This window comes from Eptesicus fuscus, chromosome 11 (assembly GCF_027574615.1).
Source record: "Eptesicus fuscus isolate TK198812 chromosome 11, DD_ASM_mEF_20220401, whole genome shotgun sequence".
Taxonomy (NCBI): Eukaryota; Metazoa; Chordata; class Mammalia; order Chiroptera; family Vespertilionidae; genus Eptesicus; species Eptesicus fuscus.
This window is the reverse complement of record NC_072483.1, coordinates 58,061,283-58,077,410: the sequence shown is the minus strand read 5'-3', so window position 1 is coordinate 58,077,410 and position 16,128 is coordinate 58,061,283. Positions and strand designations below refer to the sequence as shown.

At 55.5% G+C, this 16,128-nt stretch overlaps 1 protein-coding gene across 1 annotated transcript in view; it reads left to right on the top strand.

Moving 5' to 3' along the window:
• Nucleotides 1–16,128, top strand: part of SNED1 (sushi, nidogen and EGF like domains 1) — a 52,881-nt gene that overhangs the window by 7,536 nt on the left and 29,217 nt on the right. Inside the window, 7 exon segments of the mRNA XM_054723063.1 lie at nucleotides 3,870–4,157; nucleotides 9,280–9,420; nucleotides 10,140–10,302; nucleotides 12,714–12,839; nucleotides 13,150–13,263; nucleotides 14,410–14,523; nucleotides 14,676–14,789. Of these exon segments, the coding sequence (XP_054579038.1) occupies nucleotides 3,870–4,157; nucleotides 9,280–9,420; nucleotides 10,140–10,302; nucleotides 12,714–12,839; nucleotides 13,150–13,263; nucleotides 14,410–14,523; nucleotides 14,676–14,789 (1,060 nt within the window).

Genomic DNA, 16,128 nt, shown 5'->3' with positions numbered 1-16,128 from the left:
CACCCGTCCACAGGATGCGGCCGGCAGGGGGTCTGGCCTCACCCTTTCTCCTTGTTTCCATGTCTGTGCTGTGTGTTTTACTAAGTACTATTGAAAGTAGAAAAATAATAATAATAAAATTGATATTTTGTAGGAAGTAGCCTTTGCCAGGCAGCTCGCTTCCCTGGGCCCACCTCACCCAGCCCTTGCCCACTCCCCACCCACACAGGATGCTCAGGGTTCCCATCTGGACAGAGGACATCCAAGGAGGATCCTGTCCAGGTGACAGGCCTGCCAGCAGCCTGCTTGCCCAGTGCCTGGCCCCGCTGCCTGCTCCGCTGTGGTCCTGGCCCTGCCCTGCTCTGGCAGGGGAACAGGGCCGGCTTGTTCTGCCTCCTTCCTGGACCCCCGGGCTCTGGGCCCACACCCCGTGGGGAGGCACACAGGAGAGGAATGAGGCCAAGTGCTGGTGGGCAGGCTGGAGCGGCCCCTGCACACACCACACACACCTGAGAGTTGGACTTGCACTTCAAAGGCAGGAAGGAAACCTGGTCCGTCTGTGGGAGCGGGGCCAGGAGCGGGGGATGCAGGAGGGGCAATGTGGCAGGTCCCACCCCAGCAGGTGGCCCATGGCGCCTGTGGCAGCAGCCCAGTCCCAGGACCCGCCCTGGGAATAGCAGGCCAGTGTCTGTGGGAGACAAGCCCAGTGTGTGTTGGTGGCTTCGCCTCAATAGCACACAGTCCTTCCCTCCTGCCCAGCTGCCATTTCTGGCATGAGGCGTCCCAGAGGCAGGGGCAACCTAGGATAGGATGCACCTCCAGCAGCTCAGTCCGCGTCAGTCCCGTCAGAGGGACCCAGACTGTTTCATCAGCAGCTGCAGTCTGTTCCCTCATCAGGCCTCGAAGTGGGCGTCTTTGGTGAGGCGTGCTGGGCTCTTCCCGTGGCAGGCCCGCCGGCAGACAGCTCCGCCAGGCTTTTTCCAGCAGAGGGCCAGGCAGTGGACAGCTTCGGCCTGTAGCCATACGGGTTCTGACTGGCCGCTCTGCTCTGAGCCCCACAGATAGCGAGTGGGCGTGGCTGTACCAGTAAGCCTGGATTTGCAAAACCAGGGGTCCCCATCGGACAGCCACGGTATGGCCTGTGAGCTAGGGATGTTGTTTATATATTTAAAGGACTGTAAAAACAAAAACAAAAAGAAGGGAGAGGAATGCACAACAGAGACTGTATGTGGTCCACAGGCCAAAGAGGGTCCTTGTCTGGCCCTTCAGAGAACAGCCTGCTTACCCTGAGGAGGCCATTTGCAACAGCCCAAGGTCAGTAAAAATCTGGCTTGTCTGGTCCCAAAGAGCCCCCTGCATGGCCAGGGTGACCACTTCCAATTCTGCCCACAGCGCTGACTGGCCCTTCCGAGAGCTCCCCATGTCGGGGCTGCACTGGGAGGCTGCCGCCACCCAGGGGACCCTCTGTGACTGGAGGGCCCAGGAAACCAGCGGTGTCACTGGTCACTGGAGTGGGAGAAAAGGCTTCCCAGGGGCAGCCCCGCTGTTTCACAAAAACCGAGGTGACTCTGGCCACTGAGCCGTTTCCATGAGGCCTCCCACCCTGGGCCCTTCCCTTGTTAGGGTCAAGTTCCAGTCAACTCACCCCAAATGAGGGGCCAGCGAGTCACAAGGCCCCCACGGGGCACACTCAGCTTCGACAGGCTCTCACCCTGGGCCCCATCGGCATCCCAATTTTAAACAGGGTGTGGCTGGGTCCTGCTTCAGCTCCAGCTGTGACCGACCTGCTCCTCTGGGAATCTCGGAGTTTCTGCAAAGGGCCTGGGCTGGGGCTCTGTGGTGGCCTCTTATCCCAACGGCTGCGCCGTGTTCCCTTCTCTGTGAACCCCTCACACTGGTGTTTCCTGTTTCTTTGATGAAAGCCACCCTGATGGGTGTGAGGTGGTACCGCTCTGTGTGACTCTCTTTTCCTGATGACCCAGCATGTGCTGATGGGCCATTCGTGGATCTTCTTTGGAGAAATGTCTGTTTCAGGTCCTTTGCCCATTTTTTAATCAGGTTGTTTTGGGCTTTTTGGTTGAAGGAGTTTTCTATGTATCCCTTATTAGATATGTGATTTGCAGATGTTTTCTCCCATCTAGTTGGTTGCTAATCGTGCCTTTTGATGCACTAAAGGTTTTTAATTTCGAGGGACTGCAGTTTGGTTTGGTTTGTTGCCTGTGCCTTTGGTGTCACCTGCAGGAAATCGCTGCCGAGTCCAACGCTGTGAAGCCTTTATCCTGTGTTTTCTTCTGAGTTTTAAATTTTGAGCCCTGACCTTTAGGTCTTTGATCCACTGGAGCTAGTTTTTGGCTGTGGCGTTAGGTAAGGGTCCCACTTCATTGTTTTGCCTGTGAATCTCCTGTTTTCCCCAGCACCGTTTGTTGAAAGTCATTTGACCACACGAACAAGGGGTTGTTTCTGTTCTGGCCCCTGGGCCTCTCTGCCTGTCTGTACACTGTAAATGTAGTTATTTTATTGTCAGATAACTCTGGTATCTGGTGTTGCTCATGTTTCCACTTGCTCCTGTTGGTGGCGTCCTGCTTCCTTGTGCGCCCGTTATCTTCGACTGTGTCCTGGGTTTTGCATTTGAAGCATCATTCATGGGAGTGACTTGAGCCTCAGGTGAGACCATCTTCCTCCAGAAAGGGTGTTTCTCTGCTTCTGCCTGGCAGGAAACACCTTAATCCAAGTCACAGGCGTGACGGGAGGGGGTAAGTCTGCACAAGACTCTTCCCTCAGGTTCACCTGAACTGTGTGGGCAGCTGTGAGGTCCCAGCTTAGTGTGGGGTTCCCTAGGCTCCCTGCCTCGAGCCAGCTCTGAGCTCTGACATCTATCCCTCTCCCTCCGTGAGGCCACTCAAATCGCAGGTCTGCTTTGTAGCTGTGGCTTCTATGTCCGCGGACGTAGTCTCTCAGGGAAAGGGCTCTGAGTGCCAGGGCCCCTCCAGGCTCCTTGTCCTCCACGTGGAATCAAGACCCTCACTCGCTTGTTTGCTCGTTGGTGCCTTTGAGAAGTGTATTTATTGGCCTTTTTTGCTGGTCTGGGCAACAGAGCCTCCCTCACCTAAGGGGGGTTCCTACAGGTCTTTTCTAAAGGCACAGTTCTGACCACAGTCTTCCCAGGAGTGAGTCAGGACAGCCTCGAGCCCAGCTCTGTGATCGCTAACTCATTCACCCTGCCCAGCACCCTGCGAGGCCAGCGGCAGCGTTAGCCCCGCCTCCGAGGTAAAAATCCAGAGCGCAGAGAGCCCCGGCTGCACCTCATGGTTGCATAGCCAGCGCGTGGCAGGGTCAGGGCTGTCCAGCTGCAGAGATGCTGCTCCCCTTCCTCTGCTCAGGAGCTTCTAGGGCTCCCCCTTCCCAGAGTCCTGAGCACAGAAGCCACCTGGTCATTGAGGCCCTTGCAGCCTCCCCCTGGCAATGCTGGCCCCTGTGCACCCCGCCTCTGCTCTGTGGGCACTCCTGCCCTCACCTGATCCTTCCAGACCAGAGGCTGGGACCCTGTCCTACCCTCCGAAGGCCCCTGGCTGGAATGGGATCCAGAAGCTGGGGCTGCTGAGCAGGCCTGAGTGCCCCACATGTCAAAGACCAGGGCCCACACTGGGGCTCCCTGACCCCAGGAGCAGCAGCCCAGGGCTGGGTACCCTGCAGGGCATCTGGGACACGACGTGTCCAGGAGGGAACGGATCAGGCTGAGGGGTCCCCTGTGTGGGACCAGGAACTGCCAGGCCATCCTGGGATGCTCTTCCCAAGCCCGGCTCACCTCGCAGGGTGCCTGGTGGGGGAGGCTCACCCGCCTGCCCACCCACAGCCCCCATCAGTCCCTCTCTGGCTTTCTGCCCTGACAGGTGAACAACAATGGGATCATCTCCTTCCTGAAGGAGGTTTCTCAGTTCACCCCCGTGGCCTTTCCCATCGCCAAGGACCGCTGTGTGGTGGCGGCCTTCTGGGCGGATGTGGACAACCGGCGTGCAGGGGATGTGTACTACCGGGAGGCCACCGACCCAGCCGTGCTGCGCAGAGCCACGGAGGACGTCAGACGCTCCTTCCCCGAGCTCCCGGACTTCTCTGCCACCTGGGTGTTCATCGCCACCTGGTACCGTGTGACCTTCTTCGGAGGCAGCTCCTCCTCCCCCGTGAGTGTCTGTCCTGGGGAAGCGGGAGGCACAGCTGGGCCCCGGCCTCCCTCCAGGGCACCCACTTTGCTGAGGGGGTGTCAGCTTTAGTTGCCGGCCCATGCCTGAGAGGAAAAACTGGGTTCAGGCACGGGAGTCACTCATGAAGTTCAGAGCCTGACAAGGCCCAGGAGAGTAGCTCACACGCCGGGGAAAAGAGAAGGGTGATGTGTTAGCGGGTTTTCCACGGGGAATGCTTCTGTCCTCAAAGGGCCAGACAGGAAGTTATCACGTCCCGTACTTCATCCTTGACTGTGCCAAACAGCAAATGTGAGCTCAGGAGTAAGTGAGCACTCTGCCCAGCATGGTAGTGCTGGTGGGTGGGTCCCCCTGGTGGGTCCCCCCCAGTGAGGCCAGCGCTGGCCCTCCTGGGGGTCACACCATGCACGAGAGGAGGCACTGGGAGCAGAGAGGTTCTCTGAGCTGTTGGTTCACGCATTTAACCCACATTTCTGTAGGGGCACCTCTTGGGGGGCAGGCCCTGGACAGAGCAGACAGGACACGGCTCTCTCCGGGGTGTCACAAACGACCATGTGATAAAGGTGCCAGGTGCCCTGAAGTGGCCAGCATGGCTGTGCCAGCCGGAGGGTGGGTCTTAGCGACAGGGGGGTTTGGGGTGGAGGACCAGGATGGCTCAGAGCAGCCACTGGGGGGATGTGACAGGACCCTGGGCAGCAGGGGAGCAACAGCAATCACAGCAGAGCCTGGTTCCCGCCACACACACTGGGGCGGGCGGGCTGGTCAGGGGGGCCTGCACTCAGGCTCTAGGGGTGCAAGTGAGGGACTCGGTCCCGGATGTGCCAAGATGGCCATGCCCAGTGGGCCTCTAGAGGTGGAGCCCAGGGTCCCTAGAGGTGGCCCAGGGGAACTGGGAAGGTGGGCGAGTGGGTCAAGGGAGGGATGTGCCAAGTGACGAGATGCCCACAGACTCTGAGCTCCCCAGCAGCCAAAACGAACAGGTGAGAGAGAGGAAGAAGGTAGTTAGGCAGGTGCCTACGAGAGGGAGACACTCCCTGTGTGGGCTTTTCCGTGAACATGACTGCAAATCCGCACGCTGGTGACCTTCTGTCCATACACAGCCCACTGATACTTTGTAAGTTTTGGTGTGTTTTTTGCTTTTCACCAATTTGTAACAAAACAACTTTGTAACAAAAGGTAAAGAAAACGCAACTATAATTCCTCTACCAGAAGACAACTCCCCGTCAACATTTCCTAGTGTACACTGACCCACAGTCTAAAAAATAAATAGAGTGGCCAGAACATGCTGTTCTGTGAGTGCTTGTTGTTTTGTTCTTCACTCAACAGTATTGTGGGCATTTTCCTCATTTTATATGTTCTCTCACCTCATTTTAAAAATTATTCTTTCACCTCTGCGGAGGAAGAGGCACCCAGAACGCCCCCGGAGTTGACAGAGAACCTTAACGCTCCCATTTCCAAACCCGGAGATGTCCGTTAGAAAAGGAGTACCCACATCACATCCTCATAAGACAGGGAGTCGGGATCCTGAGTTCGGGCTGGGAGGTGGTCTGTGACCGGCAGCCTTGGGAGCCCTCTCTGCAGCGGCAGCTCTGGAAGCAGGTGATCCACGGGCGGTGTCCGTGCAGCGGCTAACGCTCCTCAAATCCGGGCCTCACCAGCACACAGCTCAGGCTGCCCGGACCGTGCTGCCACTCGCCTTCATGGCCATCACCTCCTCCCTGTCCTCGGAACTCTAGCACTTACGTTCACACCTTCCCGAAGGCAAGCGCTCAGTTCCCATGTTAACTTTAACCTAAGAAGACACACAGGCCACCGCCATAAAGCAAATATCACAGTAGAACAAGTCACACGACTTTTTTTGTGTCACATTGCATATAAAGGTTATGTTGACACTATACTGTAGTCCATTAAGTGTACAATAGCATTGTTGTACACTTTTTTAAAAGTACATACCTTAATTAAAAATACTATATTGCTAAAAAATGCTACCCATCTTCTGAGCCCTCAGTGAGGGGTAATCTTGGTGCTGGTGGAGGGTCCTGCCTCGATGTATGGCTGCTGACAGATGGGGTGGTGGTTGCAGACGGTTGGGGTGGCCGGGGCAGTTTCTTAACATATGACAATGACATTTGCTGCACTGGTTGACTCTTCCTTTCACAAACTATTTCTCTGTAGTGCTATAAGCATTTTACCCACAGACTTCTTTCAAAACTGCAGTCAGTCCTCTCGACCCCTGTCAGCTAAGTTTATGTGATATTTTAAATCCCTTGTTGTCACCTCAACAGTCTTCACAGCATCTTCACCAAGAGTGGATTCCAGCTCAAAAAACTACTGTCTTTGCTCATCTGTAAAAATCAACTCTACATCCATTCAAATTTGATCATGAGGTTGCAGTAATTCAATCACACCTTCAGAGTCTACTGTTAATTCTAGCTATCTTGCTATTTCCACCACATCTGCAGTTACTCCTCACTGACGTCTTGAACCCCTCTGAGTCTTCCATGAGAGTTGGAACCACCTTCTGCGAAACTCCTGTTAAGTTGCTATGTTGATCTATTTCCATGAGTGTCCTTAATAGCTTCTAGAGTGGTGAATCCTTTCCAGGAAGTTTCCAATTTACCTTGCCCAGGTCTATCAGAGGAATCATATCTATCTGAGCTATAGCATTACAAAATAATAAGACTTAAATAATAATAAGACTTGAAAGTCGACATGACTTCTTGATCCAGGGGCTATAGAATGGGTGCTGTGTTAGCAGGCATGAAAACAACATTAGTTTAATTGTCCATCTCCATCAGAGCTCTTGGGTGACCAGCTGCATTAGCCCCTAAAAGGAGAGTCAGCCTGTCCTTGAAGCGTTGAAGCCAGGCATTGACTTCTCCCCAGCTATGAAAGTCCTAGGTGGTGTCTTCCAGGCTCCTGTCTCATCTGTATTACAAATCTGTTGTTCAGTGTAGCCACCTTCATTAATTATCTCAGCTAGATCTTCTGAATAACTTGCCACATCTTCCACATCGGCTCTTGCTGCTTCACTTTGTACTTTGATGTTATAGAGATGGCTTCTTCTCTTTAACCTCATGAATCAACCTCAGACAGCTTCAGACTTTCCTTCTGCAGTCCCCTCAATTCCCCCAAGTCTTCATAGAATTGAAAAGAGTTAGGGCCTTGATCTGGGCTGGGCTTTGGCTTAAGGGAATGTTGTGGCTGGTTTGATCTTCTATCCAGACCACTAAAACTTTTTGCACATAAACAATAAGGCTGTTTAGCTTATCACTGTGTGTTCACTGGAATAGCACTTTTTAGTTCCTTCAAGAGTGTTTCCTTTGCATCACAACTTAGCTGTTTTGGTGCAAAAGGTCTGGCTTTAAGCCAGTCTCAGCTTTCGACATGCCTTCCTCATTAAGCTTAATCATTTCTAGCTTTTGATTTAAAGTGAGAGACATGTGACTGGTCCTCTCACTTGAATACCTAGAGGCCATTGTGGGATTATTTATTGGTCCAATGTCACTATTGTTGTGTTTCAGAGAGCAGGGAGCCTGAAGAGCGGGACATAGACAGGGGAACGATGAGCGAAGCAGTCAGAACACACATTTATCAATTAAGGTCACTGTCTTAATGGGGTGGTTCATGGTGCCCCAAAACAATTACAATAGTAACATCGAATCACTGATCACAGATCACCATAACAGATATCATAATGATGAAAAGTCTGAAATATTGTGACAATTACCAAAATGAGACACAAAGCAAGCAAATGCTGTTGGAAAATGGCACCAATAGACTTGCTCAATGCAGGGTCGTCACAAACCTTCAATTTCTAAAAGCGCCATAAATGAAACAAAGTGTGCCTATACACCGTATGGTCTCTGGTCACTGCCACGTCCACACACTGGCCCAGAGCCGCTGGCCCAAGGCCTCGAGTGCAGGGTACCCTGAGGTGGGCATGCACAACCTCAAGTCCACTGAGGTTTATCCTGGCATGAGCCTCTAAAAGGGAGATGACTGCCTGCAGAATTTCATGTTCCCCTCAAAAACGTGCCCACGCATTCTCACATGCCACATCGATGTGCCCGGTTCCCTGCACCCCAGCCAGGAGTCCTCCCGCTTTCCTTCCTTGCCTTTCCAAACTTCCACACCTTTGATTCCTAGCGATGCTGGATTTGTTCCTGTGTTACCTGCTAGTTGTATTCTACGTGTCATGCACCTGAGCATAGCCTGTGTTATCTTTTTGGTCTTTTTCTCATTGATCTGTGGAAGTTCTATATTAAGAATATAAACAGTCTTGCCTGCTGCATATATTACAAAAACATTTTTCACTTTGCTGTTTGCCACTCAGTTTGCGTTTATGGCACATTGTGATATTCAGAAGTTTTTGTAGCCAAATGTATAAGTCTCTCTCTCTCTCTCTCTCTCTCTCTCTCTCTCTTTTTTTTTTTTTGGTTTTTGCGTTAACGTAAGTCATGCTTAAGCCTCCCTGAGAGGCCCTCCACGGTCCCCATTATTTCTCCCAGTGCTGCGACGGTGTCATTTACAGCCTTACTTGATTTAGGCTTTATTTTCATGAGTAAGGTAAAATTCTGATTTCATTGTTTTTCAGAGTTTCCTATTCGTCCCATGATCCTTTGCTCGATCTGAAATAGCATCTCATATGTACCCTACCCACTAACATTTTGGAATAGAGTTCCATAAAAATCATAAAACCTAATTATTAAAAAATGCTTTTCCTTGATTCCTTACATCTTTCCCTTTTCTTTTTATGTTTTTGTCCTATTCCCTCAAGGCAGTTTTGTGGATTTGACCAAGTGAGCAGGAACGCTCTGTGCCCCCGGCCCCCACAGGGGACAGTGTCTGCTCCTGGCATCGGTGGCCCCTACAGCCCCCGTGCAGATTATTGGGGAGGGGGGCAGGCTGGCCTGTGCCAGGGCCTCAGGCACTGGAGACACAGTGGAGGATGGAGGACGAGGCCATCAAGGTTCTGCCCTGTGGCTGACCAAACGTCTAGTTGGGGAGACAATGACCGTATGTGCAGGAATAGTGGATGGGGTAGGGCCTGGGAACGGAGACGAGGGGGGCAGGACCCTGTTCAGGCCTTCCTCCTTGGCAGGTCAACACGTTCCAGACTGTGCTCATTACGGACGGCAAGTTCTCTTTCACCATCTTCAACTACGAGTCCATCACGTGGACCACAGGCACACACGCCAGCAGCGGGGGTGACGCCACTGGCCTGGGGGGCATCGCGGCCCAGGTAGGGGTCCCTGCTCACCATTGCCAGCACTGTCATGAGCTGATGAAACAGGCAGACCTCTCCCCGCCCCCACCCCCACATGCACTACTGTGCAGAGGCTGGTGTAAGGCGATCCAAGCCTCTCACAGCCCAGAACCACAGAAACATCTTTGGCCAAAGGCCTTTGTCCTGACCACACTGCCTGCCACTGCAGCAGAGAAAGAAGGTCCTGGGATCTCTATGCACTGACTGCCCCCAGGTCTGGCAGGGCTATGGCCCCAAGGACCTCAGCCAGCAGAAAATCCCAGGTGTGGGGGGCATAGTCAAGTGCCAGTGCCCAGGGCCTGCTGGTCGCCTTCTGGCTGTGCACCCCCATCTACTTCCCCTGAGTTTGCATTTGCTGCTGGGCCCTAGGGGAGACCCAGAACCCAGCAGTGAGTCATTGGTGGAGGGGGGGGGGGGGGGGTGAGGCGGGCGTAGGGGTGCCAGGCCCAACCCAGTCCTTGGCTAGGGGCCTGGCTGGGAGGCTGCTGACATTGGCAAGGACAACGTGGTGGGGGGAGGGGGTGGATACCCCTAAACCTTAGAGCTCTCTGACTGTCTCCCACATAAGCTCTTTGACCTTGACAGAGTGTGCAGGAATGGTGGATGGGGCAGGGCCCCATCTGGAGGAGGTGGGACCTTTAGGGAGACCTGCGGACCCAGGCCGCACCTGCCCCTACTTTCTCACACCCACCCAGGCTGGCTTCAACGCGGGAGATGGGCGGCGCTACTTCAATATCCCAGGCTCGCGCACTTCGGATATGGCGGAGGTGGAGACCAGCACCAACGTGGGCGTGCCCGGGCGCTGGGCGTTCAGAATCGATGATGCCCAGGTGCGCGTGGGGGGCTGCGCCCATGCAAGTAAGAGCACCGAGCGAGCAGCTCGGGCGCCGGGAGGGGCGTGGCCTAGGGAGGGGAGGGGCCTAGGGCGGGGCGGGGGAGGGGCCGGAGGGGGCGGGGCGGGGCGGGGACTTGGGCGCCAGCTCAGTCCCAGACCGAGGGCTGCGCGTGGCTCCGCCCACTGCGGCTACGGTCCCGCCCCGCAGGCCCCAGAGCCTCAGTCTCTGCCTGGGTGGGGGCCTTCGCGCCTCCGCTGCGCGGCCGGGGGTCCCGCTGGAACCCATGGTTTGCGGTGCAAAGGGGAGGAGCCCAGCCTCCTTCCTGGGCCGAGATGGGCGTCCCGGGCCACCTGTATCCCCGGACCACCTGGGAAGCAGGTGTTCTGTTCACCCCATTTCACCTTTTCTGCTGGGACTTGCAGCTTTTTTGACAACCCGGACATCCATCTACCCGCCGGGAGGGAGACACCCAAGGGTCCCTGACACCCAGGGGGCCTTCCGGCTCAGAACACACTGCAGAGGAGGAAGGGTCCACCCCAGGGGAGAGCACGTGACCGGTGGGGACAGTCGGCCTGGCTGCAGAAGGGTGTGTGGCACTGGGCGAATCACAGACCCTCCTGAAACTGTACTAATAAATAGAGGGATGGTGTCAGTGGTTGACTCAGCCACTCCGCCTAGAGGGGCTGATCATAAGCCCTGCCAAGCCCTGGTCATTCTGAGGCTGATCCTGGGACCTCCCACCACCCCCAACTCACCTCTAACCCATGGAGACCCAGGCCACTGGGAAGGGCTGCTCCCCCTAACATAAAATGGGTGAGAGCTCACCCAGGGAGGCAGGCATGCACCCCAGGGCCAGGGCCGGGTAGGGTGTGAGTGCATGAGGAACAGACAGTGAGCCCCCATCCATGACAATGTGTGGGGCAGAAAGACTCAGACAACTGGGGATGGTACCCCCTGAGAGAGACCTGGGAACCTGAGCCTGCCCATTCACTGGAGCACCCAATAGCCCCCAGTCGAGAGACTGAGCTTAGTTGGTGAGGCGCTCATGGCACCAGGTGCCAATGATTTCTCTCCCTCCCCAGAGTAGCAAGCAGGGCACCTAAGAGCCAAGCTCTCCTGCATCCCCAGGGGGGCTCTGGTCAGCGGTGGCTCAGGGGCTTGGGTTGTGGTTGAAGAGTAAGGTATGGGTGCGGGTGTGGGCTGGTACATGCTCCTCTGCAGAGGCTGCAGGCTGTGACCCTGAGCAGTGGGGGTCCTCAGAAGAGGGCCCACAGTCCTATGTGGACCCCTTTCCTATGTAGAGATGCCTCCCTCTCTGTCCCAGGCCTCTGGGGGGAACAGATGGAGCAGGCAGGCTGGGCCCCCCAAACTAGCTGCACAGTGGCCCTGGGAGCAGTGCTGCGGGAAAGGGCCAGCCCCCTGGGGTCCCCACCCACACTGCAAGCCCCAGAGATGGAGCCAGTGTGGGTCAGTGCTGGGGTCACACACATCGGCTTTACCAGGAAGGGAGGGTCGGTCCACACCTGAGAGGCAGTGCGTCTACACCGGGAACTCTAGCTCCTGAGCAAGGCTGGTCCAGAGACAGGGCTCGTGCAGTCAGCTGCCACATACCACCGTGTAGCCAAAGCACAGACTGAGTGGCACGTAGCGAAGTGATGGAAAGGTGCAGTCCCACAGCCTTGGTGGCGTTCTGGGCCACAGGGTACTTCCCGGAGTGCCCCCCTCCTTCCCTTGATACCATGCCAGCTCTCTGGAGCCCTCAGTAACTTGTGTTACGGCAGGATGCGCCGTAACCTGCCAATCTGTGCTGATTAACCACAAATTTCAGCAGCCTTGATTCTCCAGAGGGCTCTACATGCTGCCTTTCCTAGAAGACTGGGCAGGGGCAGTGTTGGGTGGCCCTAAGGGACTCCAGGAGGCCCCCTCCACCCTGGCCAGGAAGCACCAGTTTCAACATCTCTGAGCACAGACCTGGCTTTGCACACAGGGAACGAAGGGCACAGGGCATGCCCGAATTATGTAACTGTCTGAGGCAGCGCTGGGACCAGACTGCAACTGCCAGAGGGTCTGAGGGGCTCCCCTCACCACCTGTGGTTTCCACACAGGGATCCCCCTTGTCCACGAGGAGCACTCGCGTCTCCCCATGTCGCTGGGAGTCCTCAGGTCCCTGTCTTCTTAGTCCCTCGGACAGGTTTGGAAGCTGATAGATTAATGGAATAAGAAGGTGCCGTGGGGTTCTAAAGCCTCCACCGGCAGCCAGGGTCACAGCTTAGGAAACAACATCCATGGGAAACACAGGCAGAGGACAGACCCCAGGGGCACTGGGCACCCTTGCGCAGACCTGGGCGTTTTGCCGCTAGAGGGCGACACAGCCATTCCTTGGAGGTCTGGGTGGAGGGAGGGATGACTGCTCTGCTCCTCCTGTGTCTGCAGCCTCCGTGTGCCTGGCTCTGCGCCCGTGCCTCAACGGTGGGAAGTGCATTGACGACTGCGTCACGGGCAACCCCTCCTACACCTGCTCCTGCCTCTCTGGCTTCACAGGGAGGAGGTGCCAACTGGGTGAGTTCACTGATGGCACCACCCACTGGGAGGCACTGGGCTCTGAAGGACCCCTGGAAGTGCAGCCAGTGGCCCCAAGTGCCCAAGGTCAAGGATCTCTGTCCCTGTGGTGGGGGGTATGTGTGTGGGGCACCACTGGGGGTGCCAAACACAGTGGCTTCCTGACAGGTGTTACAGATGCCCCTCTGAGCCACTGCCCCAGGGTGAGGCCCAGGAGGGCCAGGTTGCTGTCCCCGCCCCGCTCCTCCCAGGCGTGGCAGATCCTCCCACCCTGGTTCCTCCACTGAGGCCCAGCCCACCTGTTTTCCAGATGTGAATGAGTGTGCTTCCCAGCCCTGTCAGAACGGAGGGACCTGCACACACGGCATCAACAGCTTCAGCTGCCAGTGCCCAGCTGGCTTCGGGGGACCCACCTGTGAGACAGGTAAGAGGAAACCATCTGGGCCCCCAAGTTCCACTGGCTGCAGGGTGGTCGGGTGGTCCTGCCCGGCCAAGGAGTGGTGGGCAGCCTGGGGGAACTGTCAGGTCAGCCATGCCACAGAGGGCTTGGCACCAGGCAAGGGCCACCAGAGAGGCCTGAGGGTCCATGGCAGGAGCACTGACCACAGCACTGGGCCTCCTGAGCCCCAGTGTTTAGACCAGGGAGGGGCTGCTCCCCCTCCCAGTTCCAGACTGGGCCCAGGTCAGAGCCAGACTGGTGGCAGGGCCTGGGTGTGGTAGGAGCCATCAAGAAGGGAATGTGGGGATGTGGGGAGGAGCCAACACCCCCTACCTTCTTCCTGCCTGTACCCTGGAACCCTGAGCCCCAGCTGCTCTGGCAGGAATAGAAGCTGTTTCTCTCCAACCCCCAGAGCTCCCACAGCTCGGGTATGGGTTGGGGTCCTTCTTGAGACACCCCTGGGTTCGAGTGGTCACAGGCTGGCTCAGAGCTGAGCTCCCATCTATGCTGCCCATGACGTGGGGCCCTCTCCTTCCTTTCCTCCCTCCCACCACTCCAGAGAGGGCTGCTTATTCATCCAGGATGTACCTGGTCCTTGTATTGAGTTGCTAGGAGACAGGCAACGTAGCTAGGAAAAGGCAATGTCTCCCAATACCTGGATCTGCTGTCAGTGACCAGCAGGGAGTCAGGAAGACTGAATCCCCAGTGAAGGGTGGGAGGGAGGGTGGACAGAGGTGGGCTGCACCTGCTCACTCCCACTCTGACTGGGGACTGAGTGCCTTTGCACAATGTCCCTGCAGCAACATGTCAACCCCCCAGGACCATTGAGGCCCCTTCTGCACCCCTGGGTACTGCACACCCTTTAAGTCTCCATCACAGGCTGTATCCCCCCACCTGGCTGGAAAGAATCCTCAGCCAGTGCCCAGAGTCTGGCTCTGAGTCAGCTCAGCGAAGCCCCCATCCAGCACGCACACCTTCTGCTGAAAGAAACTCTATTCAGCAGCTTTCAGCAGATGAGCTTTCAGCAGCCGGTGGATGAGGAATGCCCTGGTCAGGACCCCCCACCACCTGACAGGCCCCAGGGGCACTGCAGCCAGGACTCCAACGGCCTTCCACCCTCTGCACTTGTAGCACAATCTCCATGTGACACCAAAGGGTGTGTGAATGGCGGCCAGTGCCAGGTGGTCAGCGGCTCCGCGGTGTGCGAGTGCCCAGTGGGCTACACGGGCAACGCCTGTGAGACAGGTGAGTGGCCTGCACTCCGGGAAGGTGGGGCGGGGGAAGGCGGAGAGGGGATGGGACAGAGAGGGGTGGGGCGGGGCCAGGAAGGGAGGGGCTACTCCTGGACAAATGTGGAGCTGTGGTCAAAGCCCAGCTCCTACCTCCGCTGCCCACAGACGTGGACGAATGCGGCTCCAGCCCGTGCCTGAACGGAGCCTCATGTGTCGACCTTGTGGGGAACTTCACCTGTCTGTGCACAGGGCCCTTCGAGGGACCACGCTGCGAGGCAGGTAATGGCCATGTAACCCCCCAAAGGTGATAGTGCTTTCGGGGTCACTGGCCTCTTTCCATCACCGTCTGACTTAGCCCCACCCCTGTCTCCTACACTGGCCTGTCCCCTGAGTCTCTGCGGGGAAACTGGTCTTGGCTGTGCCACCCACGTGCTGTGTGAGACCGAGCAAATCAGTTCTCCTCTTGGCCTGGTCTCCTGATTACATGCAGGGATGGGTGACCACTCTCAGGGAGAGCACTGACTTTTTAACATACCGCCTGTGCCCCGGACCCCTCACCAGGCGAGGGAACCACTGTGGGAGTCGGAAAGAAAACTGACCTTTATTACTGGGATGAGATCCGCTAGTTTCCATTCTATTTCATGTTGTTTTAAATGCTGGTTATGACTCAGATCAATTAAAAGACCAACTAGATGTTACCACCCACAGAATAGTAAATCCAGGGCTTTCATTCAAGGCATCACCCTAACCTCCAGCGGCCTCGGCCCCTGTGCCCAGGACAGCTGTGCACACAGCAGGAACAGCTTCTCCCAGGAGACACTCAGGACAGTCTAGTCCGATTTTCCTTGAGTCTAAAAACTTAAGGAGGAAATTATATTTGCGCACAAGTGAGAGGCAGAGGGATGCTGTGCCTGCCATGGGTCACTGTGTCCTCAGAAGAGGGTGAGGCTGTGCAGTGCGGAGGGGAGGAGGGTGGCACTCTGACCTGTTTGGCTGCTTTAAATCACTGTGTATGTCACAGTTCTCCTTGTCCAGATTTTAATCTAAATATCAGCGTGTTTAACTAAATGCAAGTCAGAAAACATAAGTGACTTCAAAAGGTTTTGCAAAGAAACCACATTTTAAAATAATCTTTATTGTTGGAAGTATTACATATATTCCCCTTTTCCCCATTGACTCCTTCTAGCCTGCCCTCACCTCCCACCCTAGGCCCTCACCACACTATTGTCTATGTCCATGGGTTATGCATATATGCATACAATTTCCTTGGTTGATCTCATCCCACCCACTCACTCACCCCCACCTTCCCTGAGATTCAATAGTCTATTCCATGCTTCTATGTCTCTGGATCTATTTTGTCCATTAGTTTATTTTGTTCATTCCAAATATGATGAGATGATGTGATACTTGTCTTTCTCTGACCCTTTGAGACAGCAAGGAAGGACTTGGAGAATATTATGCTACACGAAATAAGAAACCACATTTTATAGAAAGAATAAAGCAAATGAAAGCAAACAGGAAGAAACAACAGAACTGACATTCTATTCCTGATATCAGCTCATTAGCCACATTACAAGGTACAAACCTTGACATTCTAATCAGATCAAGCAAGAAGTTG